At 45.0% G+C, this 15,895-nt stretch overlaps 1 protein-coding gene across 1 annotated transcript in view; it reads left to right on the top strand.

Moving 5' to 3' along the window:
* Positions 1–6,445: 6,445 nt before the first annotated feature.
* LOC309610570 (uncharacterized protein) overlaps positions 6,446–15,895 on the top strand; it is a 38,412-nt gene continuing 28,962 nt past the window's right edge. Inside the window, exons 1-5 of the mRNA XM_082353632.1 lie at positions 6,446–8,580; positions 8,622–9,503; positions 10,483–10,802; positions 11,233–11,805; positions 12,940–13,507. Of these exons, the coding sequence (XP_082209758.1) occupies positions 10,516–10,802; positions 11,233–11,805; positions 12,940–13,507 (1,428 nt within the window). The 5' untranslated portion in view covers positions 6,446–8,580; positions 8,622–9,503; positions 10,483–10,515. The remainder of the gene's footprint in view (positions 8,581–8,621; positions 9,504–10,482; positions 10,803–11,232; positions 11,806–12,939; positions 13,508–15,895) is intronic.

Genomic DNA, 15,895 nt, shown 5'->3' with positions numbered 1-15,895 from the left:
TGCTAATGCAGGGGACACGGGTTCAAGCCCTGGTCTGGGGGGATCCCACATGACGCGGAGCAACTAGGCCCGTGAGCCAAAATTACTGAGCCTGCGTGTCTGCAGCCTGTGCTCTGCAACAAGAGAGGCCATGATAGTGAGAGGCCCGCGCACCGCGATGAAGAGTGGCCCCCGCTTGCCGCAACTAGAGAAAGCCCTCACAGAAACGAAGACCCAACACAGCCAAAAAAATAATAAATAAATAAATTAAAAAAAAAAAAAGAACTACCATATGACCCAGTAATCCCACTACTGTGCATATACCCTGAGAAAACCATAATTCAAAAAGAGTCATGTACCACAATGTTCATTGCAGCTCTATTTACAATAGCCAGGACATGGAAGCAACCTAAGTGTCCATCGACAGATGAATGGATAAAGAAGATGTGGCACATATATACAATGGAATATTACTCAGCCATGAAAAGAAACGAAACTGAGTTAATTGTAGTGAGGTGGATGGACCTAGAGGCTGTCATACAGAGTGAAGTGAGTTAGAAAGAGAAAAACAAATACCGTACGCTAAGACATATATATGGAACCTAAAAAAAAAAAAAAAAAAAGGTTCTGAAGAACCTAGTGTCAGGACAGAAATAAAGACACAGACATAGAGAATGGACTTGAGGACACGGGAGGGGGAAGGGTAAGCTGGGACAAAGTGAGAGAGTGGCATGGACATATATACACTACCAAATGTAAAATAGATAGCTAGTGGGAAGCAGCCACATAGCACAGGGAGATCAGCTCGGTGCTTTGTGACCACCTAGGGGGGTGGGATATGGAGGGTGGGAGGGAGACGCAAGAAGGAGGAGATATGGGAATGTATGTATATGTATAGCTGATTCACTTTGTTATAAAGCAGAAACTGACACACCATTTTAAAGCACTTATACTCCAATAAAGATGTTAAAAAAATCATATTTCCCCGTCCCTTGATTTTCTGTTTTTTCTTGGAAAACTTCTGGGGTCTGTTGGTGATCGTAGGTATACAGACGCTCAGAGAATTCATGCCTCAGTTGGAAGGCTAAGCCCTGTTGACCTACCAACATTTTGGGGCTCACCCCGAGGTCCCAGTTCTGGCCAGACATTACCTTGCTGGTAGCTCACTTCGCGCCCTGGACCTCAGATGCTTTGTTTGAGAAAGAAATTGTTTCTGAGGTGCCTGTGACACTGTAGGTACCCCGGGTCACTCCTGAATCCGGCTTTCATGCTGGGTTTTGTTTTTCTTGGACTTGGACTCCCACAGCCACTGGAAAAGGAGAAGCTTGGCTGCATGTGGTTTCTGAAACCCAAGTCCCCAACTCCCATCTGGGGGTCTTCCCACCCATTGCCCACTACAGTTGTGGGAGAACAGTTTTCTTCCTTTCCTCGTACAAATCCCCAGCTTCAGGTAAAATTGCCTGGCATCTTCCTACATGAGATAGGAACCCCACATGCCCCAGGGTCAGGTGGGGGGTGAGTGAAGGATTGCAGGAGGGGACCAGGGAGACCAGGAGGACACGGGACCCCACATCAGGGAAGCTGCTTCTGAGTTCATGCCGAGTGATGCCTTTTAGGAAGGTGAATTCAGTGTTGCTACATTTTTCTTTTACTATTTTTTTTTCCCCCGAGGGACATTGGAGAGTAAATTGTGATATAAAACTTGATTTTTAACCTCTGGCCACAAATTTTATTTGTTAGAACTTTGTCCCAAAAGATGTGTGTGGGACATATTTGGCTTTTGGGGTGCCACCGGTAGCCTCTGATATGAGAAAACTGTTGAGCATGGCACTCTGACCTGACCCACCGTGACCCTGATGACATCAGAAGAGAAAGTGCCTTTGCACTTCTGGACCTGAGACCCACCTTGGTCAGTGGGCCTGGCTTTGAAATTGTTGGGGCTGGAGTCACCCTTACACCCCACAAATCCTGCAACACCAGGTGTAAAATATATGTTCCACGGGAGGCATTATCCAATAGCTCTTGAATGAATATATATATGATTTTATATAAATAGAATTCTATTGCATGTGCTGTTCTGTACTTGATATTTCTTTTCACTCAATGATGTAATCATCTCAAAACATACATGGCCCACTAGACTCCTTACTTTCTTTTTTCATACCTGCTCCTTTTCCATTCCTCCCAATCTCAGGAAATCACAATCAAGCTCTAGGGGGTTCCTGGAAACCTGCCTTACCCTGTTACCTCACATTCACTTTAAGATCAAAATGTTGCTGATTCTGCCTCCAGGACATCCCCAAAGCTGTCCTCTGGGCCGCTCAAGTGCAAGCCAGGATCCCCTGCCAAGAGCAGCAAAGTGTCTCCTGCTGGTATCCTGCTTCCTTGTTAACCTCTCAATATTGTCCAACAGCAAACAGGGAGACTGGGAAATATGCATCAGGTCATGTCACAACCCTACTCACAAACTTTAGGTGGTCCCCTAGCAATCCCCTGCCTGGGTGGTCTCGCTCCACCTCCCCAGCCTCCAATCCCTGGCTTCCCCAAAGTTCAAGGCAATGCAAGTTCTCTCACCTTCCTCTGGGGATCCTGCACAGAAGCCGATTCTGGGCCCACAGTGCTCCCTGGTAGCTGAAGATGCAAGATCCTCTGGACAGCTGGGCCAGGGGTGAGGCCTGGAGGAAGCCCTGTGGAAGGACAGGACCCTGGATTTGAAAAAAGTCTTGGAAGAGGAAAAGCTTAGGAGAAGACCAAGAGTGTTAAACTTATAGAGGAAAGTCTAATTGAGTCCCCTCTGGGATGGCCCTGCTTCCTAGGTTATGGAAATGGAGCTGGGACAAGAATGCAGGTGGCCTCAGGATGGGCGTAAAGCTGGACTCCAGAAACTCCCATCAGACCTTTGGCCATGTCTGTGCAGGAGGAGAAGCAAAACAACCTGGGTCGTGGACCCTGAGTCTTCTCCTTCCTGCAGGTTCCTATCTTCTGTGGGCAGAGGCCAGGTGTGAGGTGCTCCTGGAGAGAGAGGTGGCATCAGAGCTACACAGGGGGTCAGTGACACTAACAGGAGTGGGAGATGGGAGTTTGGGGTGACTCAGCCCTGGGGACAATCTTGCAGCGTCCCAGCCCTCCCCAAGTTTCTACTTTTCGAAGGTGAAGAATTGTATCCTGAGAACATGAGTGGGGAGAGTTTGGAGGTGGCCTCTGTGACTGTGCACAGTGAGAACCAGGGGTGCTGGGGAGGATATTCCAGTTATAGGGACAAGGACTTGTGCTTCTATTCAGACATTCAGGGGACATCATTTACTTCCCAAGATCCCTGTGACTTTTGTTGACTTTTATTATTTATTTATTTATTTTGGTGGTGCTCTAGGTGACAGTGGGTTTTCCAAGAGTAAAGCACAATAACGAAATGGCAGAACAGATGACCAGTTCAGCCACTGCCGGGCTGGGTGTGCAGCTCAACATCAGAGCCAGGGGATGGCACCAAATCTCTTGGGCCCCACCCTTCAGGAGAAGCTACCCTCCACCCCAGACCCCAAGTTCTCTGCCTGGTTTGCCTTACCCTACAGAAAACATACTTCAGGTTTACCTACATACTGTATTTCTTTACACTCTGCCTATTTGCAGGGTACTGCATGTTTCTGACCTCACAATTCATACTAAATATCTTTCTGGCAAAACAGTCATGCAGATGGCCAACAGGTACTGAAAAGATCAGCATCGCTAATCAGAGAAATGCAAATAAAAAACACAAGGAGACATCACTTCACACCCTTTAGAATGGCTGTCATCAGAAGTACAAGAGATAACAAGTGTTGAGGAAGGTGTGGAGAAAAGGGAACCCTTGTGCACTGCTGTTGGGAATGTAAGTTGGTGCAGCCACTGTGGAAAACAATATGGAGGTTCCTCAAGAAAGTGAAAATAGAACTACAGTAAGATCCAGCAATTCCAATTCTGGGTAAATATTGAAGGAAATGAAATCCTGTCCTCAAAAAGATATCGGCAGCCCAAAGTTCACTGCAGCATTATTTACAATAGGCAAGATATGGAAAAAACCTACGTGTCCCTCAATGGATGATGGAGAAAATGTGATATATCTATATAGAAATATGTATATATACATATATATGTATGTATATATACATACATATATAAATATATATGTATATATATTATACCATAAAAAGAAGGAAATCCTACCATATTCCAGAAAAAGGATGGACTTTGAGGGCATTATGATAAATGAAATATGTCAGAGAAAGATAAATACTGTATGGGACTTCCCTGGTGGCTCAGTGGTAAATCCGCCTGCCAATGCAGGGGACATGGGTTCGAGCCCTGGCTGGGGAAGACCCACATGCTGCGGAGCAACTAAGCCCGTGCGCCACAACTACTGAGCCTGTGCTCTAGAGCCCGTGCTCTGCAACAAGAGAAGCCACTGCAATGAGAAGCCCGCGTGCCACAACGAAGAGTAGCTCCTGCTCGCGGCAACTAGAGAAAGCCCGTGCGCAGCAACGAAGACCCAACGCAGCCAAAAATAAAAAAAGGAGAAATACTGTATGTTCTCACTTACATATGGAATCTAAAAAAAGTCAGCTCGTCTTTTTTCTTTCTTCAATGAAGTCTTCTTAAACTCTGTCTCTTTATTTCTCCAATTCACTGTATGATTGCTCTTGATTTTCTAAAATGATGATGCCTTTATTTTCATCACTGGTCATGGAAAAGAATCTGATAATAGAAAAAGTTCAATAAAATACATAAAAGTTCAGTGGAAATATAAAGAAAATTCCTAGAACTTTATGATCACTGGTGCTTTCATCCTAATGATCACCTTCTGGACATCTCAGCATGTTGATCTAAGATGATCACAAATATGAATTACATCATTCTGTTACTTACCCAGTTTCATTTGCCCCATGGTCAGCAAGCCAAAGGCCAAGATTCTGAGGTTTGCAGTTGGGAGAGGCCTTATTTACAAGGGAGCCAAGAAAGGAGACAGGAGAACAAGTCTGAGATCTTCCTCTTCATAGGCAAAGGAGCAGGGATATTTATGGGTGAACAGTATAGGGAGGTAGAGGTGCAGGGAAAGTTGATTCAAGGCAGGGAAATGGTGAGGTAATAGATGCTCTGGGCACGCTTGTCTGAGTTACATGCTTTTTCATGGAATACATGTTCAGAAGATGGTGGTTGTAGCATGATCTGAGGATGGAGTTTTTGGCCCTCTCATGTAAAAATGTCATACACTGTACACTCATGCAGGTCCAGTTGAATGGTCGCTGGTCTTGACTGGTTTGAACTGGGCAAGACTAGATCCATGACCTGAAAAAAACAACTTAAAAAATTATTAATGTAGTGAACCATATGTCAGAGGTGTTATCTTTAGAGGGTGGTTAAAGGAATCTTGTAATATATTGTCTAAGGTATGGGAAGCTTACAGGGCATGCAATTCGCAGGAACAATGAAGGAGAGCTTGACAGGTGAAGACAGGTTACAAGAGGAGGGTTTTAAACAAGCTGTTCCCTTCTCTGCTGTTCTGTGAGACAAACTCAAGTTACCAGTTTCTGTTAACCCTGTGAGTTGGGTTTCAATTCCACAAGGATGGAGCCCATGTAACCTTTACTTCCTAAACTCCATCTAGGCCTAGTGGAATCCCAGGAATGTAATAATCATTTGTAAGACATGACCTGAAATAATGAATGAAAGGGTGATTGTTATAATCATAGGAAATTTTATACAAGAACAGATTACATTATAAAGTCAATCATGTGACCTGTATTTTACTTTAACCTACTACGTTCAGCACCGCCTTCTTATTGTGTTTTGTGTGACTTGTTCAAAAAAAAAATCATGAGCCTACAAAGACATTAACCTCCTGTACACTGTTTCTATCCCATGCACCTGTGTTTTAGTTGATTTAGGCTATTATAACAGAATACCAATATGTATAACTGATTCACTTTGTTATAAAGCAGAAGCTAACACACTATTGTAAGGCAATTAGACTTCAATAAAGATGTTTAAAAAAAAAAAAAACAAACAAAAAAAAACAGAATACCATAGACTGGGTAGCATAAACAAAGAAAATTTATTTCTTACAATTCTGGAGCCTGGAAACCTTAGATTATGGAGGCAGCATGGTTGGGTTGTGGAGGAAGCTAGCTTCCTAGTTTCCTCACATGGTGGGGCATTGGGGAGCTCAGGTCTCTTCATTCCCTTCTAAGGGCACTAAACCTATCATGGAGATGGATCTCCATGACGTCCTCCAAACCTAGTTACCTTCTAAGGGACCACCTCCAAATCCCATCACATTGGGGAATAAAGCTTCAAGATATGAATCTGTGGGATGTGCGTGTGTTTGGGTGTGGCAGGAGGAGTAGGGGATGGGGAACAAACATTCAGTTCATAGCAACCCATCACCGTACAGAGAACAAGACCCCAGTGGACCAATCAGTATTCCAGCGGCCATCCTCCTCTGTTTTCCCCACACCCACCCTCAAGCCTCCTGTAAACTGCCAAGGCTATGGGGACTCCTGTGTCTTTCCACCTCTGTGGGTCTCCAACACGACTGCTCTGTCCAGGCCAGGATGCGGGTTGTGTTCTCTCCCTTGCTCCTTTGTCCACTGACAACGTCATCTCCAGGCACCCATCACAGTGGGTGTGAGACCGTTAATCAGAGCATGGAAATCTTTCAAAGGATCCCCTCTTCATTCTAACTCCCACGTGACCTGCCTGTGCCCTCCCTGCCCAGCATCAGTGACTTTCACCTGTTCCCAAGTTGGCCACACACTTCACTAAATCAGCGTTTGCACCGTCCACCCAGTGTCCCAACACAATCCCCTCAACTGAAAACGTTCTTTGTTTGACCAAAATTTATTCAGGCTCCTGAATCCTCTCCTGGGATTGTCTGTGTACTTCCTTGTAAAATCTAGTTTCAATAAGAACCATAAGTCAGTTCAGCAAGAATCCCCACCATTTATATCTGATGACCCCAAAAATCTGATCAAAATTCTTCACTGCCCACTATTGGAATCAGATCATGCTGGGTTGCCTTTAGCAAGAAATCTGTTACATTGGTTCAGCCAGCATCCCTCCCAAACTTTATTAATTTACCAGCCAGTAACCCCCCTGCTTTTTGGATGTGAATCCCTATTTCTATCTGTTGAAGTTTGAATGAAGCCAAGTCACAAGCTGGGGTATCTTTTCCTCTATTGTCATAGTCCTGAATAAAATTTGCCTTCACCATGTAAACCTGTGTCTGTCTCTGATTTTCTTCTGACACATCTCCCTCAACAGATTACTGCTCAGGCAGGACATCTCCTTCTGATTATCCCACAAATGCCCACAAATCTGACAATGACCAACTTGGAGTCTAGCCACTTTTGCTATTTTCCATATCAGCCCTCGAGTTTTTTTCAGAGAATTAGTTTCAACTTCTCACTTTAAAACAATGGTCTTTTTGGACCTCATAGAAACTGCCATCCCATAGAAACATCCCCGGCTTAAACTCTGCAATTTCCGCATTTCCACTAACATCATGTGAAGGTTCTCTGTCAGTCCTTTGCAACATTTAGGTTGTCTGACCATTTGAGGGGTCCTTCTGATCCTGTCACCTAATTATTCACTGCACAGAAATGGGAAGATTCCTCTACCTGGAAGAGACCTTGATTCACCAGCCTAAAAATGGGGAAAATAGCAGCGACGTTTAGATTTTCTCTGAAGGTGATCTGAGGTAGTGAATAAAAAGTGTCCGCACCATTCTTACCCAGTTTTTGTTCAATAAACAGAGATGGTTATGATTATCATTGGTACTAATCTCACTCTACCGCAGGTCTTTACTAAAAGGGACGGTTGGCCTGGGAGTTAAAATGTCTATTGAGTAGAATCCAATTTAACCCTATTTTATGCAAAGGCCATTTATACCCATGGCAGAAATGTGGCGAAAGGTATCTTCCGGAACGTGACCCAGAGGGAAAACACCCTTAAAGAGTCTTTGACCTGGTGGCCAGTGCTATATAAGAATTGTTTGGGCATCAAATAAATGGGGTGGGAGAGAGACATGGAAAATTCTTAGAGATGGAGAAAGGGTCTCCCTTTATTTGTGAACTTAAACTTCAAAAGAATCTCTGTGTGATGCAACCCAGGTGGGAGTCATCCCTGAATGCGGTAGAACCTTAAACACCAAATAGAAGAGAAAAAAATTTCTCTCTTTATGAAGAGAAAAAAACTTTATTTCTGTACCTAATGGTGTCTCCTTGTTCAGAATCTGTCTTGAACTTAGCTAAGTTTGAGAAAACAGTAATTATCTAAATACATTTGCAAAGGGGCCAATAGGATTATGGTTCAGCTTCCAATACCCAGGAAAATGTCTGGGGCTATTTGCCATCTGGAAAGTGTCCTCAGTGAGAAAAACACTTAAAGAAAACCGCTCCTGGTAGCACCTGCCCCTGGATGACCGTGTTATTTGCTACTGACCCACGTTTATTTCTTCCCTGGCTCCAAGTTCCCAAAGAGCCCACCGTGCCCACCCTCAGTGGCTCTCAGTCTTGGAAATGTCTGATCCCAGGACTCACATCTCTCCCTCTTCTCCCATTCTTAGATTTAGTCTTTTCATGGTGTTTGCTGTGTTGATCCCAACTTTCTAGGAGGAAACACCCTCAAAGGTGACACTTTCCTCTGAGCCACTCTCTTTTACTTTCTAAATATCACCCAGAGAAATGTCTTTAAATCTCCATCCTCCTTAAGAGAATAAGAACTCTTTATTTTCAATTGTTGCAATCATTCAGTGGTCCCTTCAAGAATGCCCAGCTCCAAGAGGTGAAGCCCCCACCTTTACTTCTCACTGTGATCTTGACATGCCCACCTTCACAGAAGGCTTGGCTTAAGGCTAGAAAACCAACCACATCCACAAAACTCTTCCCTTGCTCCCTGAATAGGCTCATCATCTCCTATCCTTGCTACATAACATCCAAGTGACAAGTTGATACAGAAACACGTTTATTTTGTTTTCTTTGGGAACAATACCACTGTCTTAATGAAGCTGTTTTAATTCAGGGACATTTTGATAACTTTGATATGGCCAAAGATCCCCCAATAATGATGTTTTCAAGTTATGTTTTTTTCTTGTCCGATGTCAGGAAGCAATAATCCCTTTCCTGTTTGACCCCCAGGAATATAACTGTCTGTATTGGTAGAATTCAGTCAATGTTTGTGGAGTGAATCCATGAATGGGTCCTTGATTCCCCCTCCATCATTCTTTCTGTTTCCTGAACGGATATCTGATTCAATCAAGTAATCTGGAGAAGAGTGAAGATCCAATCAGGATCAATCCAATGGGCAGTATGGAATATAATCAAGGATCCTTTTCTGATTGAGTTAGTAGTTGGCCAGAGGGATGATGGGATTAGAAAGGTGTATAAAAGCCTCAGCCTCTGAAGAAGGAATGCAGAATCTTCTGGCTCCAGAGTCACTGGCTGGGGTCTCCACATGGTCTGAGGTCTGAGCACCCCGCCAACCTCATCATAGCGGTAAGTTACCAACCTCAGCTAAGGACACCCTCTTCTTACCCATGGTTAGCTAATCTTGAAGGGTAACATGGATCTCTGGATGGCACAGAGAGTTTTGAAAAATCATTTTTTTCAGATGAACACATTTCAGGTTTTGGTTTTGCCTCTCAGTGTAGTTTTGCCTAAATCTCAAATATTCTGATTTGTTCTTTGGCTTATCTCATTTTTAAATGTCCCCACCAAGCAGATATTATTTTTTAAAATATTTATTTATTTATATTTTTATTTGGCTGAGCCAGGTCTTAGTTGCAGCACGTGGAATCTTCGTTGCGGTATGCGGGATCTTTAGTTGCAGCATGTGGGATCTAGTTCCCTGATCAGGGATTGAACCCCGGCCCCCTGCATTGGGAGCACAGAGTCTTAACCACTGGACCACCAGGGAAGTCCCTCAAGCAGATATTCTTAATAAAAAACATCTGTTTGGAATGTTATTTCTTGAAATTTAAATTTAAAATATATATTTTGTGGACAAATAGCATTCATTGTAGGAGTATCTCCTTAATCTTTACCAGCCAAGTTAACTGAGGTAACTGAGGATGTAGGCTGTGTTGGTCCACATGACACTCCTCTTCCCATAGATTTAGGGCTCTAAGTCATGGTCTGAAAGTCTTTCCCAAATAAAGATTGGAGTCAGCTTTCAGGCTCCTTGGTATCCACTTCCCAGTAGGACAGGAATTAAGCAAAGCTGTGGATGGAACTGAATGAGCTAGTGGTTGCCTTTCCTCCTCATTGGTACTTGTGAGATGCTTGTTCTGGATCCAGTAGGGAACATGTTATAGTTTTCTGCCCCCTGAGTCCACAGTGTAATATGGGCTAATTGAGGCACTTCAGCCTCTGCCAGAGCAGTGACCTTGGCCTGAGTAGGTACTTCTGAAGGTGTGAGAGACAGTCTGAGGTGTGCTCCTGCTTGGCCTGAAATTGATGCCTTGTTCCCTGGCAGTTTCCACAGGATTCCTTTTGGAGCTGAGTCAGGATGAGTGTCCAGACCCCACCCAGACTCCTGGACCTGGCGGGAACGAGCCTGCTGAGGGATGAGGCCTCAGCCATTTCTGCTGTGGAAGATCTGCCCACTGAGCTCTTCCCACCACTGTTCATGGAGGCCTTCCATGGGAGACACATCGAGACCCTGAAGGCCATGGTGCAAGCCTGGCCCTTTGTCCGCCTGCCTCTGGGGGACCTGATAGACATGCCTCGTGTGGGGCCCTTACAAGCAGTGCTGGAAGCACTTGATGTCCTACTTGCCCAGAAGGTTCGCCCTAGGTGAGTCTGATTCGCATAGCCTGGTAAAATCCTGGGCGTCCTGGAAGAGACAGGTGGAGTGAGGGAAGGGAGATGGACAAGGGATGGACCAGAGGGTTCTGATGATGCCAGTGAGGGAGTTCAGAGGCCTTGGCTCACTATGGGAAATGCCTTCCTGATATGTAAGGGTACCTTAGATGCAAGGGGGGTTGAAAGAACATGCCCCATCTCCTTCCTGTGACGCTTAACAGTACTAGAATTGAAGAACTAGAAAGGGGCGGAGGGGAAAGGGAGACGGAGGAAAGTGAGGCAGAGAGAGAAGAGGGGGAGTCAGCAGGTGATGACAGAAATGTGAAATAAAAACACAGGTGGACAGTCTGTTGTCAATTCTGAGACAGTGGTTTTATTCTGTGTGGATTTTAATGCACCCCCACTAACCTGTTCCCCATAGGAGGTGCAAACTGCGAGTGCTGGATTTACGGGATACTGGCCAGATCTTCTGGAGCATGTGGTCTGGAGCCAGCACTCACGGGTGCTCAAGCTCAGGAATGGTACCAGTGGCTGAACACAGGTCAATGACACAGGAGCCCTTGGCTTCCTTGGAGGTGTTCATAGAACTTTGCCTGAAGAAAAGGACCCTGGATAATTTCCTCACCTACCTCATCAGGTGGGTTGAGCAGAGAAAAGTTTCCATACACCTGTGCTGTAAGAAGCTGAAGATCGTTTCAATGCCCATGGAAAATATTATGACGGTCCTGAGTATGGTGCAGCTGGACTGTATCCAGGAGGTGCAAGTGAATTGCACCTGGCATCTGTCCACCCTGGCCATGTTTGCTCCTCTCCTGGGCCAGATGGGTAATGTGCAGAGACTCCTTCTCTCCCCCATTCTTGTGTCTGCCTTTGAGGAGCAGGAACAGCAGCACGTTGTCCAAATTACCTCTCAGTTCCTCAGGCTGCACCACCTCCGGGATCTCTATATGGAATCTCCCTCCTTCCTTGAAGGCTGCCTGGACCAGATGCTTAGGTGAGAGTGGGCCACTGACCAGGTAACAGTGAACACAACACTAGAATGTCACGTGAACTGTGTCCTTTGCTGCTCTATCCTGAAGTGTGGTATCCCATAACCACACAAATCAAGGTAGAGGAACAAACTGCTATAGAGGTTCTGTAATGGGACACCTTAGTAGAAAGCTATAGATCATGGGGTTAGGATCCATTGAGGGTGGACATGGGTTCTTCCTTAGGAAGAGATATCTCTGTCAGATGACTTAGGAAATTAGGTAAGTGAAGAGGGCATTAAAGAAGGGAAACCACCTCAGACCCGAGCAATTCTAAAGAGAAGCTCTGGGGAATTCCCTGGAGGTCCAGTGGTTAGAACTCTGCACTCATGGCGAGGGCTTGGGAAACTACCATACCACAAGCTACATGGCAGAAAGAGAGAGAAAGAGAGAGAGAATCTCTGTGCTTACCGGGTTTGTGAACACAATGAGCTTGTCTCAAATTCCCAGTCTCTAAAAGGCTGTCTTTTGCTCCAGAAAAGTTAATTAATATTTAAGAAATGCATGATTCTGAGCGGATGGTAGTGGAGCAGGAGCCACAGATAATAAAAAGTGGTAGATGGTTTGCAGATGATGCAGGATTGTAAGTGAGCCCCTGCAGACTGGCAACCCCTGTTGATGATGTGGGATCTTGTCCAGTTTGATTCTCTATACATGTCTCCCACCAGCCTCAACTGGCCCAGAGATACAGGTGCCTAGGGCTTAAGCATGGTCTGAAAGAAGCCTGAGTTGAAAGCATTTTATGTTTTCTCTCCCAATATTCAAATTCAGTGATGCCCACACTTGATTGAGACTCAGTGTTGGGCTCTCTGCTGAGCAGGTTCTAGTGCATTTCATTATCTTCATTCATCATTTAAAAGAGGTGAAGTAAGTTTCACTCTGTTTGACCCATGAGGAAAGAGAGCTTTCCAGATACTGTAAAGTTGACCCATTCACACAAAGAAGATGACAGGGGTCAGTCTAAAATGAGACTGGTCATTCTAGGTATTGACCTTCTTAAGGCAGTTAGTAGGACCTTGGATTTGGGCAAATCAACTACCTACCAACTTTAGCTCATGCCACCCTGGTTTCTCAGACCTAATTGCTTGTTTTCTCCCCAGATGCCTGAAGACCCCCTTGGACAACCTCTCAATAACTAACTGCCGGCTTACAGATTCAGACTTGATCCATCTGTCTCAGTGCCCAAACATCCGTCAGCTAAAAGGCCTGGATCTGAGTCGTGTGACGCTGACCGACTTTAGTCCTGTGCTCCTCCAAGTTCTCCTGGAGCAAGTTGCAGCCTCCCTCCAGGAATTGAACTTAGAGCAGTGTGGGATCAGTGACTTTCAACTTGAGTCCATCCTGCCTGTCCTGAGCCACTGTTCCCAGCTCAGGACCTTTAGCCTGTGTGGGAACCTCCTCTCTATGACCATCATGGAGAAGCTGCTGTGTCACACCACTGGTATGCCCCATTTAAGTGATGAGTTTTATCCTGCCCCTCAGGAAAGTTACAGCCCTCATGGAGCTCTCCACCTGGGCAGACTTGCCCAGCTTCAGGATGAGCTAATTGAGATAATGAGGAATTTAGGATGTCCCAGGGCCATCTGGCTTAGCTCCAGCCCATGTCCTCACTGGGGCAATAAGACATTCTATCAAGAGGAGCCCTTTCTATACCACTGCTATATCTCTGTCTAGTTGGGTGCATCTATCAAAAGCTTTCTTCTGGGCATTTGGAAACCAAAATCTAGACAATAGATGCATCATGAAAGGAAAACAGACCTGTGATTTCAGACATCAGCTCAATGTGAATGGGAAAAGGAAAGGTGATCCAGCACAGGTGCAAGATTGCACTGGAAATGTAGACGCTGGGAGGTGAGGGGACTTTCGGGGACATGTGCTTATAGCATCAGAAATATGAACCTAAATTTCTGGATGGAAATTTGGGCTGGAGACACACATGTTGTCGTTATTCCTGGGGGGGGGGGTGATTGTAAAGAAATGGTCAGAAATAAAGAGACCTTCAGTGTAAATGGACTGGTGTCCTCCATGGTATATTATCCTGTTTTCTCTGTTTTCACCTCAGTAATCTCCAGTTACTGATGAAAGAAAATGCACCAAATTGTCTATGATCGGGAACCCTACTATTCCCATCAGTTCTCTATTCTGTCTTGGACATCTTTGACCTCCTTACATACTTCTGTGGCTGTTCAGTGGGTTAATACACACAACAAGGGGAAAATACTCAGTGGTCAATGACGAGCTCTTGACAGGGCCCTCACTGCTGACTCAGGCCATGACCCTGGACATGAGCAGTCCTCATAGTTCTCTAAGTGGGTCCATTAGTCCCAGTTCCTGGCCTTCGTGTGTGCTGGGAAAGGACTTCACTACACAAGTCAAGACCTCCAGGTCTGGAAGGGGTCGTCCACACTGCAGATGAACCAGAGTCTCTTGTCCTTGTCAAACCATGCTTGTCATGAGGGGGTAGTGGTCCTCCTTGAATTAAACTAGTTGTGACCAGTAAAGACATACAATTTCCTTTTAGCATAATACTAAAATCATACGGGCATATAACAGGGTTTTAGTATTTCCAAACCACATTAAGAAATTATATCCTGGGGTTTCCCTGGTGGCGAAGTGGTTGAGAATCTGCCTGCTAATGCAGGGGACACGGGTTCGAGCCCTGGTCTGGGAAGATCCCACATGCCGCGGAGCAACTAGGCCCGTGAGCCACAACTACTGAGCCTGCACGTCTGGAGCCTGTGCTCTGCAACAAGAGAGGCCGTGATAGTGAGAGGCCCACTCACCGTGATGAAGAGTGGCCCCCGCTTGCTGCAACTAGAGAAAGCCCTCGCACAGAAACGAAGATCCAACACAGCCAAAAATAAATAAATAAATAAGTAAATTAATTAATTAAAAAAAAAGAAATTATATCCTTTTGTAGGGTTACGTCATGTCATTGAAAGACTGACATTAATCCTATAATACCTACTATCTCTCCCTATCAGGGAAGATTAGTATAGCATGCTTTATTATCAACATATCAGCATGTATAAAAAAACACCTCCTATATACATCTTATAACTCATAGTCAACCCTCCCTACCCTCAGTTCCACATCCTCAGATTCAACCAACTGCAGATGGTGTAGGGCTACATTTACTATAGAAAAATATCCACGGGTAAGTGGATCTGAGCAGTTCAAAGGTATGTTGTTCAAGAGTCATCTGTATATACAGATATATATTAGGAGGGATTTATTACGGGAATGGATTTACACGGTTACAGAGATGGAGGAATCTCACAGTCTGAAAGCTAGAGTACGAGCAAAGCCAGTTTTATAACTCAGGCCAAAGCTTAGGGCTGAAAACTGGGAAAGCTGATGATGTAACTCCAAGTTGGAGGCTAAAGGCTTGAGAACCAGGGGACGACTCATGTAAGTCCTGGAGTCTCAAGTCTCAAGAGCCAAAAGCTGCTATGTTCATGGTCAAGAAGAGAAAGAGGGAGAGAAGAGTGTCTTGTTCACTCAGGCCCCCAAGATATTGGATGATGCCCACCCACATTGGTGAGGACAGATCTCTTTACTCAGTTGATGGATTCCAATGCTAATCTCTTCCAGAAACACCATCTCAGAAATACCCATAATCAATGTTACATAAAATTAACCATCACAGAGACCATAAACAAAGGGCACCCAAATGAAGGTTCCTTGCTGAGGATTCAGGGGCTGGTATTGTTGGCTCAGGGGATCGAGTGGATATTGGGCTGGGGGGGATCTTAGGCAAGAGGCACAGCTTCTCCATAAAATGGAGGTAATCAGGCACAAACAGCATATGGGGTTCCTGTAGAATGAATGAGATGATGCATGTTGAGGCCTTAGCGCTGGACCTGGCATACAGTAGGAGCTCAATAAATGACTTGTTTCCTTCTTTTCCCCTGCTAGCAGACACCCCCAGCGTTCTTCATTCCTCAAGCTTACCCTCTATTCTTACAACAGGAAGGAAAGAAGAAAGGACTCATCATTTACATGAGGCCAGCAATGAATCATCATTCACCCAAGGTGCTTTGGCAGCCAGCACTG

Source organism: Balaenoptera borealis, assembly GCF_965194805.1.
Source record: "Balaenoptera borealis genome assembly, chromosome: 1".
Taxonomy (NCBI): Eukaryota; Metazoa; Chordata; class Mammalia; order Artiodactyla; family Balaenopteridae; genus Balaenoptera; species Balaenoptera borealis.
This window is presented reverse-complemented; position numbering and strand designations above follow the sequence as displayed.